Source organism: Eleutherodactylus coqui, chromosome 4 (assembly GCF_035609145.1).
Source record: "Eleutherodactylus coqui strain aEleCoq1 chromosome 4, aEleCoq1.hap1, whole genome shotgun sequence".
NCBI classification, from domain to species: domain Eukaryota; kingdom Metazoa; phylum Chordata; class Amphibia; order Anura; family Eleutherodactylidae; genus Eleutherodactylus; species Eleutherodactylus coqui.
This window is the reverse complement of record NC_089840.1, coordinates 216,512,951-216,534,547: the sequence shown is the minus strand read 5'-3', so window position 1 is coordinate 216,534,547 and position 21,597 is coordinate 216,512,951. Positions and strand designations below refer to the sequence as shown.

Below are 21,597 nucleotides of genomic sequence, written 5' to 3'. Positions count from 1 at the left end.
GCAGCACCACGGCCGTAGGAGGGTCGGCAACTAAGCCCAAGCCTAAACCCTAACCCTAAGGTTGCTTGAATTGCTGAGTTTAGGCAGAACTGGGGAAGAAAAAGTTAATATGCCCTCCGCAGGATTACATCATGGTGAGCGGCTCTGCGGAGCCTCGGAGCTCCTACTGCCGAAGGAGAGAAGCTTCACTCTGCTGCACGTCTGGTGTATGTAGTCTGCTCATATGTGTGTATATTTGCTGTATACTATGTATGTGTTAATATGCTGTATACTATGTATAGTATGTATAGTGTGTGTGTATATATGCTGTATACTATGTATGTGTGTGTATATGGCTGTATACTACTGGTATGTATAGTGTGTATATATGCTGTATACTATGTATAGTATGTATAGTGTGTGTATATATGCTGTATACTATGTATGTGTGTGTGTATATGGCTGTATACTACTGGTATGTATAGTGTGTATATATGGCTGTATAGTCTGTATGTGTGTATATGGCTGTATACTATGTATGTGTGTGTGTATATGGCTATATACTACCGGTATGTATAGTGTGTATATATGGCTGTATACTACAGTGTGCAGTGTGTGTATATATGGTAGTATAATACACTGTGGGCATAGTGTGTATATTCTATATGTAGTACACTGTATATAGATATGCCTGTATACTATGTATAGTGCGTGTATATATGCTGTATACTATGTATAGTGTGTATATATGGCTGTATACTATGTATGTATGTATATATGGCTGTATGCTATGTGTAGTGTGTGTATATATGCTGTATACTATGTATGTGTGTGTATATGGCTGTATGCTATGTATAGTGTGTCTATATGGCTGTATACTACCGGTATGTATAGTGTGTATATATGGCTGTATACTACAGTGTGCAGTGTGTGTATATGGTAGTATAATACACTGTGGGCATAGTGTGTATATTCTATATGTAGTACACTGTATATAGATATGCCTGTATACTACACTGTATAGTTGGTATACATTGTATATGACTATGGTCCCGTGCACACGGGCGGAAATTCCACGGCGGGATTTCTCGCAGAATTTCCGCCCGTGCCCGCCTGCATAGGATTGCTTTGCAAAACGCAATCCTATGCAGACGGCCGTGATTTGTCCGTGTGAAATCACACGCGGTAAACAAATCATGACATGTTCTATTTCTGTGCGGGTCTCACAGAGGCCCACACAGAGATGTCACCCCTGGCACGCCGCCTCCGCTCTGCGCATGTGCCCGCTGGGTGGCAGCCTGCACATCACAGAGAGGAGAAGACGCGGAAGAAGGTGAGCCGCACTGCTCACTGCCGGGGCGCGGGTCGGATCCTGCTGCGAGAATTCTCCGACCCAGCCGTCTGCAGGCGGCCTAAATAATACACCGTGTGCATGCTGTGAATGCACATTATACCTTGTGTGCATACTGTCTGTATATGATGCTCTGGATGTTGTATAACGTTTGTATATGTGTGTTCTATATAAATATTCCCAGCGCTGCAGTGAACGGACTCCAACAGACATATAAATGTGCCGGACCTACTTCACAGGGTGCCTCACACCGAGTGCACCCCTCATCTAAAGAAGCGTTGTATAATCCCCTGGGCCCGCCCCTTCCGCATGGTCCGGACCGCTCGCTGGGGATTTTTATTTAGTTTCTGCTATTGTCTATCTCTCTCCGGTTTATACTTATATATTCTAATTTCCCTCCGTTGCTCTCCATGATGTGATGTCGTAAGGACCGGCGACCAGCATATCTATCACCTCAACCACCCGATTATCTGGTTCTTCCTGCCGGCCTGGATCTTTGACCCACCGGCGCTCCCCAGGGAAACCCGGCTACCGCAGGGTGAGATAAAAATATTATATTTATTAAATTGGTAAATATAAATCCCCCCCCCCCCCACTCTGGGGCGCTGCCTTCTGATCTCTGTTCTGTATATATATATATGATAGAGTATATGTGTCCGACCCCATATTCCTGTGTAGAAGGCGTGTATGGCCGGTGGATGATGGTGCTGTATGTATGGTGTGAGCGCTATGCGCATACGGGTGTTGTGTGTATATATATATATATATATATATATCTATATATATACTGGCTGATATACTCGGCTTCGCCCCAGTTAGTTTGGTACAGAGAACAGGAACCGAGGATTATAGTATGTTCCCCACTTTGCCTGGTTCTTCACGTTACCCAGGAAACACCGCGTGGAGGTGACCGCGTGCTTCCTTGGCTAGAATTGTATGATCCAGTTGTGACCCGTTACTTTTCCTACTTAGGATCTAAGGAACATTTGCGCCAAATGTCATGTTTGTCCTTCATGGGGAGTAAGGCCGCTCTCACACAGCCCGCTATTTACTGCGATGCTTAATCGCGGCACAGCGCCTCCATTGATTTCAGTGATGTTCTGCCGACTAGCGCTCGGACGCAGCATGTCTAACGCTGTGATTTTCAAGCGCTGTCTGCTCTATTTTCGTGCATTTTAGCACTTTTTAACGCACCTCATCACCCATAGTGGGGCGCTTCAAAAAACGCTGACAAATAGTGGAATGCCTTAGAAAAGGCCGCACGAAATCGCAGTAAAACGCCATGATGTGCTAATGCGTGCGTGAGAGCGGCCTTAGGGAATTAGTGATGAGTCAGGCCGGCTTCACACGGGCAAGATTCTCCCACGAGTCTTGTGCCTTGCGGGATGTGAATATGATCCCCATTCTTTTGAACGGGGTCATACGCATGAGAGATTGTTTACCCACATTGCACCACAAAGCGATACAGGAAAAGAATCGCGACACGTACCGTCTTTGGGCGCGCCTTCACATCGCAGCGGCCATTGTTGACAGTGGGGCCGGCGGCAGCATCGCTCCATGTGCTAGATGCACGCGATGCAATGAGGCGTCTCACCAATGAGAACAATGGGAGAAACTCCGTGATCAGCCGCGGCGGAGGATCGCTACTTCTCCGAAGTGATGCCAGATGTTTTTAATACAAAAGACGCCTCGCATCCGCGGTGAAATCGCACGTTGACGAGCGCAGTGTGAAGTCAGCCTCAGAGTCGGTCAGTGAGGGCTCACATTATATATAAAATGTGTGATAACTGTCGTTATCTGTATATACAGGGGGCATATGGGATGTACAGAAGTGTATATATGATGCAAGTGATGGTTATATATTTTTTGCTCGGTATATATGTGTTTTAACCCCTTAATGACACGGCCCTTGTTTTTCCATTTTCGCTTTTTCCTCTCCCCTTTTAAAAAAATCATAACTCCTTCATTTATTCATCGACGTCGCTCTATGAGGGCTTGTATTTTGCGGGCCGAGTTGTGTTTTTCAGTGGTACTATATAATGTACTATATAATGTAAGGAAAAACTTCTCAGTGGAGTGAAATGGGAAAAAAACTAAATTCCACCATCTTGGGTGTGTCTTGTTTTTACGGCGTACAGACTGCAACAAGAATGACCTGATCACTTTATTCTATGGGTCAGTACGAATACTTATAATACCAAAGTTATATAGGTTTTTTTGGGGCTGTACTCCTTTTTTTGTTTTTCGAAGATATGTAATTTTTAAAAATTATTTCCTGCTTCCATCGTCTGACGACTATAACTTTTTCATTTTTTCGACATAGTTGTACGACATCTCATTTTGTGCGGGACGCCCCATTGTTTCCATTGCTACCATTCTGGCGTACATACGGCTTTTTGATCATTTTTTATTACATTTTTTCTTGGATATAGGGGTGACCAAAAAAGCACAATTCTGGTGTTCTTTATTTTTATGTTCTGAGATGAGCGAACCTACTCGTTTCGAGTAATTACTCAATCGAGCACCGCGATTTTCGAGTACTTCTGTACTCGGGTGAAAAGATTCGGGGGGGGGCGGCGTGGCGGAGCGGGGGTAGCAGCGGGGAACAGGGGGGAGCCCTCTCTCTCTCCCTCTCCCCCCCACTCCCCGCTGCAACCCCCCACTCACCCACGGCGCCCCCCGTATCTTTTCGCCCGAGTACGGAAGTACTCGAAAATCGCGGTACTCAGGCAAAAAAGGGGCTTGGCCGAGTAGGCTCGCTCATCTCTAGTTCTGATGATGTTCGCCATGCAGGGTAAATAATGCATTACTTTGATAGATCAGACTTTTACGGACGCTGCGATACTAAATATGTATTTTTGTATTACTATTTAGATCCCTTTATTATAAATATGGCAAAAGGGTTTTGTTTTACTTTTATTAGCTTTTTTAATTTAATAATCAGTAAAAATGCAATTTTACCTTTTTTGTTAGTCCCCAGAGGGGACAACAACTTGTGATGCGTTGATCGCTCCTACAGTATGATCTAATGTATAGCATTACATCATACCGCGATCTGTGGTCCTGTGATGTTAAGCGGTTAACTCCTTATGGACATGGCCTATTTTGGGCTTAAGAACGCAACGATTTCTGAGGGATTTTCATTTACAGTTTTCAAGAGCCACAACTTTTAATTTTCCAGTCGACAGTCGTATAAGGTCTTATGTTTTGCGTGGTCAACTATAGTTTTTATTAATTAACTCTGCCATTGTTTTTAATTTTTTTTTTTTTTTACAGCGACAATCTAAGGCCTCATGTCCACGGGGAAAATCAGGCCCGCCGCGGATTCTTCATGTAGAATCCCGCAGCGGGTCCCTCCTGCCTCGCGCACATGATGCCTAAAAATCAGAATAAACTCACCTGCTCCGGAGGATGCGGATCTTCCTTCCTTCGCGGACGGATCTTCATTCTCCGACCCGGCGGATGTGCTCGACACGCCGGCGGCGTGCCGGGCACATCTGCCGGGCCAAAGAAAGAAGATCCGGCCGCGAAGAAGGGAAGAACCGCATCGTCCGGAGCAGGTGAGTTTAATTCTGGTACGGGTCTCCTGCGGATCCGGACAGCTTCGATAGGCCTCAATAGAAGCCTGCGGGAGCCGTCCCCGCGGGAGACCCGCACGAAAATGGAGCATGTCCATTTTGTTTCCCGCACGCGGATCCGCGCCTGACGCGGGAAATGACATCCAAAGGTATTTAACTACCTGCGGGTGTGCAATGCATCCCTATGAGGCGCGGATCCGCGTGCGGGAGAAACGCTGCGGATTCTAAGCGCGTGGACATGAGGCCTAACAGTATAAATGACGCAATTCATTTTTTCTGCGGTTCGATACGTTTACAACAATGCCAAAAACATAATTTTTTTTAGGTTTTTCCACTTCATCACATTCAAAGTCACATAACGTTTTTGATTTTTTCATGGACAGAGCTTTGTCAGGGCTTGTTTTTTGCGTCACGAACTGTAGTTTTTATTTGTACCATTTCGGGGTACATATGGCTCTTTGGATTGCCTTTATTGCTCTTTTTAGGAGATATTTGCTGCGCAGGATAATTCGTGTGCTCATTACGGACACAATGATACCACATATGTGAGGTTTTTCTGAAATTAGTAATTTTTTTTCTTGCAAATAGCGGTAAACAAGTAAAAAACCAAGGTATTTTATTTTATTTCTTTACATTATTTCTTTAGTTTATTTACACTGTTTATTTCCCTGAGGGCTTATTCAGACGTCCGTATATTGTCCTGGTTTTTACACCCGCCCAATATACGGTGTCCCTTTCTGCAGGGGGAGGAGGCGGGCCGGGAGCAGTGCACTGAGCTCATGCCCCCTCTACGCCCTTCACCACTGTTTACAATGGGAGGGGCAGGAGGGTGGGGATGGCAGAGATAAGTTCCGCCTCATCCTGCCCCCTCCGCTTGCATATAGTGGCGAGGGGCAGAGATGGGGCGGGAGCTCAGTGCACTGCTCCTGGACCAGCCCACCTCCTCCACCTGCAGAAAGGGACACCGTATATCGGACAGGCGTGAATAAGCCCTGAAGCGGACCTGCTCCATAGCAGCAGTGATTGCTATGGTAAGGCATTGCATGACTTCTGTACAGCAATACCTTATCGCTGGTTATAGCGCTCATAATCAATGGGTGAAGCACAACAGCGCCGCTAGACTTAACATAAGATCTTTGACCCGGCCTGAGAGTCACTCAATGCATCAAACTCTAATTTCATGATTTTACGGCGGTGGTGACGATGTCACAAATCTAATGACACCAAAATCATCCACCCAAGGTCACACAAAGGGGTCAAAGTGCGGTGCAAGAAAAGCCTGCAGGCGGTTTTATATAAGATTCGTTTCTCTTCCCCACATTCAGAAAATCCGAACCGTTTTATTTTTCCGATAACGCAGCTGTCTGAGGGCTTGTTGCTTCTTGTGGGGCGAATTGTAGTTTTTTATGGTTCTCTTTAATGCACCATATAATGTATTGTGAAGCTAAATAAATCCGCTGTGGGATGTCACTATGAACACTGAGGTCGCTGTGCGCAGTCACTATTACCGCTGGGGCGATAAATAAGTGGGTTTTGGGTTTCAGTTTGGGCACTCGGTCTCTAAAAGGTTCGTCATCACTGCTATAGGGTGTCTGGGGGACGCCAGGTCTGATTCTGCTGCGATATTTCACAGGTGGAAATGGACCCGGCCATGGGCATGAGGCCATACTGTGTAATGCAGTACCATAGTATTGCATTATGCTGTATGCTGACAGTCAGTCTCTTCATGGTAGCCTTGGGAATCTTCAGGAGGCCCAGGGTGTCATGACAACCAAACCGCACCTTGCAATCTCATCGCGAGGGGGCTGTTTTGGACCACTAAATGCCGATTGGGGCATTTAAATGCCGCTGTCAGATCGATTTAAAGGATTAACAGCTGCGATCAATGTGAACGCTGATGGCGGCTGTTACAGGCGGGTGTCAGCTGTCAGAGACAGCCGCCCTGCCATGGATGGAGCGGATGAGGGGTAAAGTGGTTAGTCTTCTCCACTGCTCCAGGCTTCTTCGCTGGCTTTTGTTGACATGCTGCTGGGGTGACATTTTCATATACACACATGACTGCCGTGGCCAACCCCTGACCCCAGCCGTGTGCGGCGGCAGCGCTATCCCAGCACATGAGCCAAGGGGGGGCTATAGCATATTTCCATCTGCGTGGAATTTGTGTTTTTTATGAAATAGTGAAAGGAATGTAGCCGCGATCTGCTGTCAGCGCAGTTCTGTACGTTTCTGGTCTTGTCATCTTTTGCTAGGATATAAAGGTTTTGTGGCCTGTATACATGTGAGCGCGGCGCATAGGTGCCCATGAGAAAATGTACACCACCTACCATAAGGTCTCATGTCCACGGGCGGGTCGGATTCCGTGGCAGTAGCCCGCAGTGGATTCCCACTCTGTCCGTGGCCGAGGACACTGCTTACCCGTCCGGGTCTTCTATTTTCTTCACTACGTATGTGTGCGGCAGTGCCGGCTGGCGTGCCGCCGTACATGCGCAGTGGAGGATTTTTTTCAAGTCTCCTGCTTTCCCGCGGGATCCGCTGCCCGGCGGCACAGTTAGATACGCGTGGGCCGCGGGTCAGACTGCTTCCATTGACTGCAATGGAAGTCGTCCATGAGGGATCCGCACTGAAATGGAGCATGCTGCAACTTGTTTCTAGACCGAAAGGTCCGCAAATCAAATCCACATGCTTTATTTCATTGCGGACGGCCATGTTTCCCTTTGTGTATCTTTCGGTTGGGGACATTGGGCCTCAGTGTTTGCCCTTGAGCCTTATTGATGGTCATTACAAATGCTCTGGTCATCAGATGCGCTAGAGCTGACTTGTCTATATGCACTCCTCACTCAGTAAGTAACGGCCATGTTCTGTGATTGACTTGTCCTTGTGAGGCGAATTACAGGAAGAGCAAAAAATGGATGGGAAATACAATTGTCAAAATCATTTCTTACACAGCTAGGGTAAAATAAAAGCTGTGCTGTGATTGGTTGGTATGTATTATACTACTGACGTAAAATAAAAGCTGTGCTGTGATTGGTTGGTATGTATTATACTACTGACGTAAAGTAAAAGCTGTGCTGTGATTGGTTGGTATGTATTATACTACTGACGTAAAGTAAAAGCTGTGCTGTGATTGGTTGGTATGTATTATACTACTGACGTAAAGTAAAAGCTGTGCTGTGATTGGTTGGTATGTATTATACTACTGACGTAAAATAAAAGCTGTGCTGTGATTGGTTGGTATGTATTATACTACTGACGTAAAGTAAAAGCTGTGCTGTGATTGGTTGGTATGTATTATACTACTGACGTAAAGTAAAAGCTGTGCTGTGATTGGTTGGTATATATTATACTACTGAGGTAAAATAAAAGCTGCGCTGTGATTGGTTGGTATTTCTTATACTACTGAGGTAAAATAAAAGCTGCGTTGTGATTGGTTGCTATGGGAAACCCAGATTTTCTTTAAAATCTCAATCCATGTTAATGTGGCATTCATTCAAGTTTTAGGCTGGGTTCACACAGGGCGGATTTGCCGCAGCAGATCCGCCCGCGGCCGCTAATCTCGGGATTAGCCAGCCATGTGGATGAGATTTCTCAGAAACCTCGTCCACACGGGACGGCTAATCCGCTGCAGTAAATCCGGTTGAAACCGCGGCCGCGCTCTCCCTTTATGGGAGCACCAGCCGCAACGGAAAAGCATGCCGCCGAGCTGCTTCAAAGCCGCCGCAGCTTAAACCGCGGCGGTTCTCCCGGCGGAAATCTCGCGGTTTTTGCTGTGGCCAAACCGCGAGATTTCCGACGGGAATCCGCCCTGTGTGAACCCACCCTTAATCCGGGGCAACGCTGGTACCCCTGCTAGCCTAATAATCACATACGTGCGGCAACGACGTCTGCCCTCAGGTGTCTGCCCGTTTGTGGAGGCCTAGCTTATGATGTGCACTCCGCTCCACCGCACTTTATGGCGTTGTCTGGCCCTGACAAATGTATGTATGCACTTCTGTATGGCCATTACAAAGCACTTTGTAATATACTTTGTGCTTTGTAAATCAGCCATACAGAAGATATATACTTACCTACAGGAGTGCTCCCTATCTTCAGTCTTCTCCTCTTGTCGGGCCGTAAACACACGTCCTCGGGCCAGGGGTGCGCGCCTGTTTTTTTGCGCATGCGCAGCAGCGCCTGCCGGCTCAGGAACACGCGTCAGATTATTCGCGCATGCGCAGTCCGTACTAGAGACGGACAGGAGTGTCCACCGGTCATCAGCTGAAGGGTAAGTATTACTACTGGGAGCGGGGGCTGTCATAACTTCTCTCATGGGAGTGGGGGAGGGGGCTGCCATAACTTATTGCAGGGGGGGAGGGGAGTGGGTTGTATAACTGCCCCTGCCACCGACCTGCCCAGCGAGCCACCAACCCACCCACTATAATCCTGCCTGTGCAGGGAGGAGAGGAGGTGAGCTGTGACTATTGTGAATGGTGGTCCTGTGTTATCTATATGTAGGTGCCACCTCTCAGTGTAATCCTGTCTGTGCAGGGAGAGGAGAGGTGAGCTGTGACTATTGTGAATGGTGGTCCTGTGTTATCTATATATAGGTGTCACCTCTCAGTATAATCCTGTCTGTGCAGGGAGAGGAGAGGTGAGCTGTGACTATTGTGAATGGTGGTCCTGTGTTATCTATATATAGGTGTCACCTCTCAGTATAATCCTGTCTGTGCAGGGAGGAGAGGAGGTGAGCTGTGACTATTGTGAATGGTGGTCCTGTGTTATCTATATATAGGTGCCACCTCTCAGTGTAATCCTGTCTGTGCAGGGAGGAGAGGAGAGGTGAGCTGTGACTATTGTTAATGGTGGGTCCTGTGTTCTCTACAAATAGGTGTCACCTCTCACTGTAATCCTGTATGTGCAGGGAGGAGAGGAGGTGAGCTGTGAGTATTGTGAATAGTGGTCCTGTGTTATCTATACAGATGTGTCTCATCTCAGTGTAATCCTGTTTGTGCAGGGAGGAGAGCCATGACTATTTTGAATGGTTGAGGTGCGGACAACTAGTTGCTGTGAGGGTTAGGGTGCTGACAACTTGTCGACGCGGGGGTTGGGGTGCTGACAACTAGTTGCCGCAAGAGTTGGGGTGCTGACAACTTGTCGCCGCGGGGGTTCAGGTGCTGACAACTTTTCGACACAGGAGTTGGGGTGGTGACAAATAGTGGACGCAGGAGTTGGGGGGTGACAACTAGTCCCCGCGCGGGTTAAAAGCTGACAACTAGTCGCCGCAGGAGTTAGGGTGCTGACAACTAGTCGCCGCGGGGGTTGGGGTGCTGACAACTAGTTGCCTCAGGGGTTTGGGTGCTGACAGCTAGTCGCCGCAGGGGTTGGGGTGCTGACAACTTGTCGCCATGGGGTTTGGGTGCTGACATCTTGTCGCCGCCGGAGTTGGGAGGCTGACAACTTGTCGACGCGGGGGTTGGGGTGCTGACAACTAGTTGCCGCGGGGGTTGGGATGCTGACAACTAGTTGCCTCGGGGGTTGGGGTGCTGACAACTAGTCGCCGTGGGGGTTTGGGTGCTGACATCTTGTTGCCGCGGGGGTTGGGGTGCTGACAACTAGTCGCCGCGGGAGTTGGGGGGCTGACAACTTGTAGACACAGGGGTTGGGGTGCTGACAACTAGTTGCCGCGGGGGTTGGGATGCTGACAACTAGTCGGTTTGGGGTGCTGACAACTTATCGCCATGGGGGTTTGGGTGCTGACATCTTGTTGCCGCGGGGGTTGGGGTGTTGACAACTAGTCGCCGCGGGAGTTGGGAGGCTGACAACTTGTCGACGCGGGGGTTGGGGTGCTGACAACTAGTTGCCGCGGGGGTTGGGATGCTGACAACTAGTCGCTGTGGGGTTTGGGGTGCTGAAAACTTATCGCCATGGGGGTTTGGGTGCTGACATCTTGTTGCCGCGGGGGTTGGGGTGCTGACAACTAGTCGCCGCGGGAGTTGGAGGGCTGACAACCAGTCGCCGCGGGGGTTGGGGTGCTGATAACTTGTCGCCGCGGGGGTTGGGATGCTGACAACTAGTTGCCTCGAGGGTTGGGGTGCTGACAACTAGTTGCCGCAGGGGTTGGGGTGCTGACAACTTGTCGCCATGGGGTTTGGGTGCTGACATCTTGTCGCCGCGGGGTTTGGGTGCTGACATCTTGTCGCCGCGGGGGTTCGGGTGCTGACAACTAGTCGCCGCGGGAGTTGGGGTGCTGACAACTTGTCGCCGCGGGGAAGAGGGGGGGCTGTCAGTGTTACTTGTCATGTGGGGGGAAAGGGGGCTGTCAGTGTACTTGTCGCGCGGGAGGACTGTCTCCGTAACTTGTCGCACGGGAGGGGGGCTGTCACCATAACTTGTCGGGAGGAGGGGAGCTGTCGCTATAACTTGTCGCACTGGGAGAGGCGGAGGGGTGTTCTCACCATAACTTGTCGCAGGGGGGAAGGGGCTATTGCTATAACTTGTTGCACGGTGGGAGGGGGCTGTCACCATAACTTGTCACGGTCGGGGGGGAGGTGCCTGTCAAGCGGGTATCCTTGTTTCACAGTGGGGCGGCTGCAGGAGATTTCTCTCCCCGCCCCTCTCCATTCACTTTGCACAGCGGACGTTCAGTACTGAACGGCTGCTGTTTACACTGAACTCTCGTCGTTCAGGATTTTATCCTGTGAGTATAGACAGTCTCTCCTGACCCCGCCCCCTCTAAGTACACTGTACAGCAGGAGAACATGCTGTCCTGTGGAGGGACTTAGAGGGGGCGGGGCCTGGGCAGGAAGAGACTTAAATGAGTTCACTAGAGGTGGGCGTGGCCAGGACGGGAGCTGAGCGAGGCCAGTCATTGGGAGCTCGCACACAGAGGGGGGAGAGCGCAGGGCATTGTGGGAAGTCAGCACAACGGCGCCATCTTTGAAAGCTGCTTTGAACATCAGATATCAAAGTAAGAAACTGACCTTCCGGCTGATCTGCCTGCCTGAGCCCTGTATGCGGTGTGTGGGAAAAATCACATCTGCATGCTTGTCATTGCTTTGCGGACATCCATGCATCCCTATGGACGGCTTGATTTGCGGTTCTCCAGCGCTGGTTCCACAAATCGAATCCGCCTGTGGACATTGGGCCTTACTTTAGCATGTATACTATTAGTATGGATATCCGGCAGCGGACGTGGTACTTGTGTGACAGAATATATGATGTGCTGCAGGGATATGGTGTATTATTGGGAAGCCCGTCCCGACGGCGACTGCAATCTATATACATATCTCCATGCTCAGGAGAATTACTCAGCGGCCTTAGGGCTCATGTCCACAGGTGCCCTCGCAGCGTTTTACCAGTGTTTGTGATACCGCGTACGGGCAGCGAGTGTACTGCGCATATCTGCGTATCTCACGGCCGCGGTCATGCGCAGTGTGGCTGTCTTTTTTTTAATCCCCCGCTGTGTCGTATCTGCGTTGCGTATGAATCGCCGCCCGTACATAATGTATTGTGTATGGACAGGTTTGCATACACTGCTTATACAAACGTATACGGCTCACTCTGCGTGGTACGCCGGAGAATAGAGCATGCTGCGATCTAGTTCTCGCTGGTATCTACATGCAGTGTCTATACGCTCATGTGCAAGGACTAATGAAGGTCCATTTACTCTCATTAGCTCCATTCAGCACGCTTTACGTGGCCGTGCAACGCATGTGTAATAGGCGGTGAAAGACCACCCGAGGACACGAGCCCTTAGGAATAATAGTTATAATGTAAAGGCGTCCTCTGTTCCTAATCCACAAAGTACTCGGGGTGAACCAACATGGAGGTCCCTCTGCATGCCCCCTCCGCCATATTTCTGTAGCCACGGGCGGAACTGTTCAGCAGCTTCCAGACTTTTGTTATATTCTTGGCGCATCTAATTACAATATTTCCCAGTAAGCAATATTCTAATGAAGCTTCTTGTACAGGATGGGCCACGGAATATTAGCCCGTCACCACACTCTCATCAAAGCTGTCTAAAAGAAAATCTTTGTTGCCATAGCAACCAATCACAGCGCAGCTTTCATTTACCTCAGCAGTATAAGAAATGAAAGCTGCGCTGTGATTGGTTGCTATGGACAACATTGATAGACTTTCTTATAGACAGTGTGGGCTGCCGTCCTTCTTTTCCGTGGACCACCCTGCAGATGCTATGGTGATGATGAGTGAGTGTGAGGCATAGCGTGTAGTTACATCATACGTACACAGGGGGCGCACCGCTTCAGCCTAAGATTGAGCCAGAATTTTGCCTTATTCAGTTTAGTAAATCTCGCACTTATATTCGGAGAGATCGCTCAGCTGTTTGAGAACAACGGTCATATTGCTTTATTGTTACTGCATTGTAGATGGTAAATATAAGGTATATGTCTATGTTTAAGGACTCTCCGGTTACCGGACAACCCCTTTTCAGTAGGACGCCCTGTGTGAAAATAATATACAGAGATACACGCGTACCCCAGGACTCAGCACTGCAGCCTGCTGCAGACTCAGGGGGAGGGGCATAGGAAGTCACATGACCTCTGTAGCCAATGATAAATGCAGCATCATGTTCTTGAACTCCTGGCATCGCGGCTATCAGGGTCTGAGCGCCGATGCCAGGAGAATGGATGGTGACACTGCAGCTTCTCATTGGCTGCAGCGGTCACCTGATTTCCTGTGACATCATCTGTCAGTGGGATTATGGGCATCTGTAACAATTTACACTTTCAACTTTAACCTCTTAGTGACGGCCCCATTGCCTTTTTACGTCCTAGCTAAGCGGGCTTTAATCCTGGAGGACATAAAAACATGCATCCTCTTAGAATTAAAGCCCTATTGCCCCCCCCCCCCCTCCCGGCAATGTGATCCGGTGTATAGCACCGATCGCAATTAAATGAATAAATAGTTAAAAAAAGATTAAGATTCAGCTGCCCTGATGGATCGGATCCATCAGGGCAGCTGAGATTACTCACCCGCCTTGTCCGTGGTCTCCCACGGGGAATTGGTTCTCTGGGACCCGTCACCGCTCTTCTGCATATGTGTGCCAGATGTATGACGTCATGCGCATGCGCAGAAGGCCAGGAGCCCCGGCAAATTTAAAGTCTCCTGGATGCCGACTCCTGAAGGTAGCCGGGAACCAGGAGATGTCACTGGAGACCGAGGTGACCGGTCCCCTGTGCACGTGATTGCCACTATTCAATGGAAAGCGGCGATCACGAAAAAGTTTTAAAAGGTTGGAAAGAAGTTTGTTCCATCTCCTCTCATGGATCGGATCCATAAGGAGAGGTGAAAATACTCACTCGGGTCCTCCGCGATGTCCCAATCTTCTGGGACCTGAAGTATCCTTCTGCGCAGAGGGGCTCGTGCCCCGGGAAATTTTAAATCCCTCTGCTCCTGGGTAACATGTGCAGAGAGATGTCACCGGGGACGTGATCACTGTTATCCAATAGATAACAGTGATGATTTAGAGTAAAAAAAAATGGCACCGATAAAAACTATAGTTCGCCATGCAAAAAATAAGCCCTTATATGGCCGTGGCGACAAAAAGTGGCTTTTGAAAAATGGATATAAAACCCTGCCAAAAATAGCTGCATCCTTAAGCCCAAAATAGGCCGTGTCCTTAAGGGGTTAATATAAGACAGGGTCTTCTTTTTAAGGAAGCACGGTATCTTAGCGTCTATTACGCACTGTAGAAGCCTATTGAAATCAATGTGCATGCGCAAATGCACACAAAATACACAGGAAACCTGCGTAATCGCTACGTATTTACCCACAAAATCAAGAAGATTTCGCACGTTTCTATTACATGCGGAAATACGCTGCATATTTATGTGAAGTAAAAGAATACCAATACGCCGCAAAGCGCAAGGCAACAGCGTATTTACAGACCGAAATACGCAAGCGCCCATGTGAATGCGGAGAAATGGTTACTTGTGCTGGTCTTCATTTTCTTGTTACCTCTATAGCTCCAACATATTCTGCAGCAATGTACAGAGATTGTTGTCCCTAATATCTGTCATGGTCGCCGGTAACGCTCACAATGTAATGTTTCTATCGCAAACACACACTACACGCGCCTGCAGATGCGGGACAGTTTCATCAACGGCCATTTAACCTAGACATGTGTTTGGCGCTAGTAGTCCATAAGCGTGCACGGGGGGCCATAACGTGCACATGTCAGTAAAAGTAGGTGGAAATGATTGGAATCCTGGCCAGTGTCAGTAGATGTTCTACAACTTGTAGGCAGGACATACAATAGTGCAGTCTGGTCAAGAACGTTGCTCATGCGTTTTTCTATCCTTCTGTTTGCAGATGGCTCAGAGGGATTCCTTTGTGAATCCGTGTTCAGTTATCAAGTCGCATCAGCGCTGAAGCAGGTGAAACATGGTAAGTAACGAGTGCAAATCATGACCATAATCCAGTCTACACCAGCAAACAGAAACTCATCCTACAGATTTCTCTTCTATCAAACTGTATTAAGTAATGCATGCCTGTTTTATGGCTGAGGGAAGTGAATTAAAGAGTTTGTAAACTATTGGTGACCTATCCTGAAGATAGATCATCAATAGTAGCTTGGTGGAAGTCCGTTACCAGGAACCCCACCGATCAGCTGTTTGTAGGGCCAATGCACTAAGTTTAAATCTGCAGGAAGCAGACAGCTTCCTTCTCAGTGCGGTGGCCAGCCCTGGCATTGCAGTCATTGAAATGAATGGAAAATTTGATGCAATACCGAGCCCTGCCACTGCAGTGATTATGGAGCTGTCTGCTTCCTGCAGAAATCAGCTCAGTGCACCAGCCCAGAAACAGGTGAGATGGGACGGGGAGCTGGTGAACTGAGATCCCGTCCCCTCTCTGACCCTCGCCATTGCTTGCAATGGAGGGGGCATAACAGGATGGAACATAGCTCCGCCCCTGACCCAACCCTCCATTGCAAACAGTAGCAAGAGGCAGAGAGGGGGCGGGAGTTCAATGCACTAGCTCCTCCCCTTGCAGAAAGGGGCAGCGTATATCAGCCGGGCGTGAAAACCTGACCGATATATGCCCGTCTAAATAAGCCCTAAAGGGAGAATGGTGGGGTTTTGGCATTTTTATTGTTGTTTTTTTTATAATTTTTTAACTTTTTCATTTTTTTTACATTTTTGTCTTTTTTAGGGAACTTGCATAATCCTTTTTTTTATTCTTCTAATACTCTGGAATGCTGAGGCATAGTAGGGTATTAGACAGGCTATGAAGCTCAGAGTCTTAGCGCCATAGCCTAATTTAGCTGGCAAACCCGGAGGCTATATTCAAGCCTCCGGATGCAACTGAGACCCTTCAGAACCGCCTGATCACATTGCGAGGGTTCTGATGGTGACACGGCTTTCATTTGACAGCCGATCACCAGCTCTCCCTGCCATGGAGACCATTGGCCGGCTTCTGACGAGCCGATGGTCCACGTGGCAGGGGGAGCTGTCCAATGGTGACAGAGGGAGCCCTCTGCTTCTGTCAGCCCTTTACATGCTGCAGTCGCACAGACCACAACATGTTAAAGGGTTAAACAGCGGAGATCAGAGGTTTTCTCCGTTCTCAGCTGTCAGCACTTTACATGCTGCGGTCACAGAGATTGCAGTATGTAAAGGGTTAAACAGCGGAGATTGGAGGTTTTCTTTGTTCTCTGCTGTAAGAGCTGGTGCCCGGCTATCATCTGACAGTTGGTCACCAGCTCTCCCTGCACGCGGACCATCAGCCGGCGTCTGAAAAGCCGATGGTTTCCGTGGCCAGATGTAAACAGTGCAGGGAAGAATCGGAAAGTTGCCGGTAGATCGGTTATATCTTCCCGCTTCTTTTTTTTAAAGTCCTGCACTGGTTCTTTGTGGGACTATGCAGGCAGAGCACAATGCCACAGCTTATGGCATTGTGTTCTGCATGGTCCTATAGTGAAACATAGCCAGGAAATCTTCTGGGCTATGTCACTATGGGCAGCGCAGCTAGTCCTGGAAAATTTCCGGGCGTGCCACTGAAGAGGTTAATGCTATAACTTACAGATCTTGAGATATACAACTATAACAAGAGGTATGAGTTACTACAAATGACTGGTTACTTTTGTACTCCTATGACTTATGATTTAAGAAAACTATAAGACTAGACTGTGCTAATGTCATGAGGTGGTAAGGACTTCTGCAAAGGTTGGGCTACATTTGGAGCCTTCATCACTAATTCTGACTATAAAAACAGCGTTGTATGCAGAGCTATTTTTCCAATCAAAACGAGAGACACTTCAGAAGGCACAAAATTTGGCAACAGAAATATCAACTTAGCTTTTTAAAGGCTTACATTATCAGCACATTTGCAGTATGATATTTCCTTCCCCTTCCCCCTCCACCCCATGGCATGTTCATTTTCTGCACCAACATTTTGAAATATGCACCATATCTTGGGATATGCATCAGTCAGAGACGGTCCTCCAATCAGCATTGCCAAGACAGCTGGCGCAGCCCATCAAAGCGTTGACTGGTCTAGAACAGTGTTTCTCAACTCTAGTCCTCAGGGACCCCCCTATATGACCTGTCGGGGGTCTCTGAGGACTGGAGTTGAGAAAAGCTGGTCTAGAAGTCTTGATTTTCACAGCCAATTATACTGTAGAAAATCTCCAAGATTTTGTTGGCTTTCAAGGAAATGCACCATTTGAGTTGTACTTTGCTATCGTTCACTGCCTCTGCTTATGCTACACCGTAATTTACTGACCATAAGTCAAGTAAGGCACCCACTATTTGTATTTTTGATAAAGGCATTTTATGCAAAATTAAAAATGGGGTATTTTACACTTGGATGGACCTCTTTTCTCAATCAAACTATCCACTTCCTCTGAATATCCAGCCATATTTGATCCTGATTGTATAATAAACCCTCCATCCACAGCCAAAAACTAGGCTGGATTCACATTTGCACTATTATTTCCATTGTTTGGCTCCATCATAGGAGCTAAACATTGGAAGTGCTGGACCCCATGCTTAACTGACATGAATGATGTCCATAGGACCCAGTTGACTAGCATGGTGTCCTCCGGGCTTCCGCCAGGCTGCTCGGGAATCTATGTCAGCTGTGTGCCGAAGACGCTTGCACAGATATGAACAGTCTAACCTGTGCCTACACTAATTGGGTAAAGAAGCATCCCTAAAGAACCTTCTAAGTCTTCTAACTGCTCAGACAGTCTGTCACCAGCTTGAGAGCACCTTGTAAGTGTCAATGTACACTGTGATAAGACTATGTTCCTGTCAAAAGCAGTGATTTCTTATGATCCTTCTCAGTGATTACCCGACATCATGGAGCAACCTGGAGAGACTGGAGAGAATCCTGTTCTAATTGCAGTAACATTTGTTTAGGTCTAATCTTTTCAGATCAACAAGTATCCCGGATGGAGAAGTTGGCCGGATTAGTGGAAGAGTTGGAAGCAGATGACCCCTAGCCCACTTCCACCCCTGAGCCGGACCATACTAAACGATTAAACTGTTATGTGCAAGCATGAGAAGGTACTACCAGGGCTCAACATCCTCTACCATGTCTTCAGTTGTTCTTCTAAAACCAGCATCTTATACTGCAGTCGTTGCCGCTCCATAGAATGAGTCTACAAATCGCTACACGTTGAAGTCTTCTACCATTTGTGACTATCCCGACCCATAAAGCCGTTTACCATTGTACCTTCACTGGGAATGAACAGGGACGATTGTTTTCAGATTTGTATACAGTGAAAACTTGTGTATAATGTTACATTTTTGCTAAATGTTTTTATTTTCTAAAATAAAGATGAGTTTTGTAGTTACATTTTTATTAGTGTTTTAATTGTGAGGAAAGATGTAATGTTGTGCCAGCAAGAAAAAACTAAAGTGTAATTTAGAAATCCACTGTCCAGGGTGTAGAGGTATCTAATGACCTCTTACAGTGCGATGATCCCTATACTTCTTTAATTTGCTCATTTACATTTAACAAAAGTCTCTCTCAACATGCATACATGAGCCTATGGTGCCCATGACCCTGTCACCAGTTGTCCTTCTTCGAACCGCTTTTGGTAGGTACTAACCATTGCATCTTGGGAACCGCCCTCCCTGGTATTCTGGAGGGCTCTGTTCCAGTCGTCTAGTCATTACTATTTCGCCAAAGTTACTCAGTTTCCTACACTTGCCCATTTTACCTGCTTCCAACACACCAAGAGCTGACTCTTCACTTGATGCTTAAAGGGTTGTACCAAGATATAAAGTTATTCCCCTGCCTACAGGATAGGGAATAACATTATGATCCGACCACCGATTACAATAATGGGTGTTCCGATGGACCCCTCATGGCTGGATGTGAGGATGAGTGTGATGCGTGCTGCAGCTCCATTAACTTCAGTGACAGCGCTCAGCAATCTCTGGCGCTCATACTCGACAATTTCAGGCACTGTCATTGAAATAAACGTAGCTGTGGCATGCTCGTGTGTCCTTTGCTCCATTCACGTGGAGACCATTGGGACCCCCATTTTTGCGATTGGTCAGGGTCCAACCACTAGGACCCTAACCAATCATATATTGTGGATAGGGGAATAACTTTATATCCTGGTACAACACCTTTAACCCCTTCCCGCCATAGGACATAGAGTTATGTCATGGCAGGGTGGTACTTAAGGCAACATTACATAACCTTACGTCATGTGGATCTCGCGGGATCTAAAACAATCCTGCGCCATCTGGCAGCAGGAGCTGGCTTATACTGATAGCCTGCAACAGCGGGGGTGCATTGGGACAGTGATCCCCGCTGTTAACCCTTTACATGCTGCAATCTATGTAGATCGCTGCGTTTAAAGGGTTCACAGAGGGAGTGCGCTGCCTCTGGACATTACTGGACCCACGCAATGTAATTGCGAGGACCGTCGGGTTGTCGTGGCAACAGGACGCCAGATACAGGCATCCTGCTTTGCCATTGCCTATGTTCGCTAAAACCAGCGAAAAGCCATAGCAGTCCTGCAATGCCCTATCATAGCTGTTATGAATGAGGTCCCCTTCAGGGACATAAACAGTGTAAAAAACAAAAGACATGGTGTAAAAAAATACAGAAAGAAAGAAAACCCTTTCTTGCTCATTTTTCCCTATTTCTATAGAAAAAAAAACGCAAATGTGGTATCCTCGTGTCTTTAATGACCTGTTTGAGCACCAATTTGAGCACACTAATTATCCTGCACAGCAAAAAATGGTAAAAAAAATGGAGGCAAAATGCTTATTTTATTTATTTTGGTCGCCTGCAGACGGCTGGATCAGATCCGGCAGTGAGAATTCTCGCCGCGGGACCCGACCTGAGTGCCTGCAGAGAGCAGCGCATACTCACCCATGCCCCGCAGCTCCGGATCTTTCATGTACCGGCAGCTGGCGCATGCGCAGACCGGAGCCAGCAGCGGGTGAGTGACGTTTCTGTGCGGGGCTCGCAGAAATAGAACATGCCGCGGTTTGTTTGCCTCGCGAGATTTCACAAAGCCTAACTGCGGCCGTCTGCATAGGATTGCGTTTGTTAACGCAATCCTATGCAGGCTTCCAGCGGCAGAAATCCCGCCGCAGAATTTCCGCCTGTCTGCAGGCGGCCTTTACCTCCAAAAAAGCCATATGTACCCCAAAATGGTATATAAAGTACTACAGCTTGTGACGCAAAAAACAAGCCCTCACAGAGCTCCGTCCATGGAAAAATAAAAAAGTTATGCGACTTTGAATGCAATTATGCAAAAATAATCATCAATTCCAAAAAAGGGTTTTATTATGCAAAAGTGGAAAACATTAAAAAATTATGTTTTCGGTATTGTTGTAATCGTACTGTTTCGCAAAAAATATATATTGTGTCATTTATGCTGTTTGATGAGAATTAAAAAAGAATGGCAGAATTGATGTTTTCTCTCCCTGCTCTCAAAAAACATTATAAAAGTTTTACAATATATTATATGCACCCAAAAAGATACCAATAAAAACTACAGTTCGCCATGCAAAAAACAAGCCCTTATTTGGCCGTGTCGATGGAAAAATTAAAAAAAGTTATGTCTCTTGAAAAGCAGAAACGAAAATCCCCAGAAAATCGTTGCATCTCTAAACCCCAAATAGGCCATGTCCTTAAGGGGCTAATATATCCCACCCCTTGACAGGTGAGATTATAACAAGAAAATGTTTTTCACGTCACACTTCACGTGTGACAGGTTTTAATTTTAACCCCTTAACGACCAGCCCATAGTGTTTTTACGTCCTGCCCAAGTGGGCTTTATTCTCTGAGGACGTAAAAACATGTGTCCTGCAGAGAATAAAGCCCCTCGGGCTCTGGACGTGACAGCTCCATGCTGTCGGTGTCCGCAGGTAGCCGACAGCATGGAGCTGTCATCCCGGGCTGCAGGGACCCCCCTCCCCCCCGGCAATGCGATCGGCATTAAAGTTAAAAAAAAGTTTTTAAAAAGTTAAAGATTCAGCTGCCCTGATGGATCGGATCTATTAGGGCAGCTGAAATTACTCACCTGAGTCCGCCGCACTGCTCCCCGCTCTCCTGGTCCTCCGGGCCCTGAAGCCGGCCTTCTGCGCATGCGCGCCAGGCGGCTTTACGTCAGCCGCATGCCCCGGCGGCCCGGGAAATTTAAAATCTCCTGGCTCCCGGCTCTTGTAGGTCGTCGGGAGGCAGGAGATGTCAGCGGGGACCGCGGTGAGCGGTCCCCGG

General features: G+C 47.8%; 1 protein-coding gene across 2 annotated transcripts; it reads left to right on the top strand.

Annotated features, from left to right (window-relative positions):
* Nucleotides 1-13: 13 nt before the first annotated feature.
* On the top strand, nt 14-18,703 carry LOC136626037 (anaphase-promoting complex subunit 16-like). Of its 2 annotated transcripts, none has more exons than XM_066600747.1 (3): nt 14-206; nt 15,217-15,291; nt 18,282-18,703. In XM_066600747.1, the coding sequence occupies exons 1-3, from the start codon at nt 110-112 to the stop codon at nt 18,347-18,349; spliced, it is 240 nt and encodes a 79-aa protein (XP_066456844.1). In that variant the 5' UTR covers nt 14-109; the 3' UTR covers nt 18,350-18,703. The 2 variants fall into 2 exon arrangements, with proteins under 2 accessions (XP_066456844.1, XP_066456843.1); XM_066600746.1 differs by having other exon boundaries at nt 18,267-18,703.
* Nucleotides 18,704-21,597: the final 2,894 nt, after the last annotated feature.

Bases quoted from the DNA above. Each gene is read 5' to 3' on its own strand.
- LOC136626037 (XM_066600746.1), top strand. From the start codon at position 110: ATGCCCTCCGCAGGATTACATCATGGTGAGCGGCTCTGCGGAGCCTCG. The intron at 207-15,216 runs GTATGTAGTCTG...TTCTGTTTGCAG, and splicing joins CACTCTGCTGCACGTCTGGT to ATGGCTCAGAGGGATTCCTT. The intron at 15,292-18,266 runs GTAAGTAACGAG...ACATTTGTTTAG, and splicing joins GCTGAAGCAGGTGAAACATG to GTCTAATCTTTTCAGATCAA.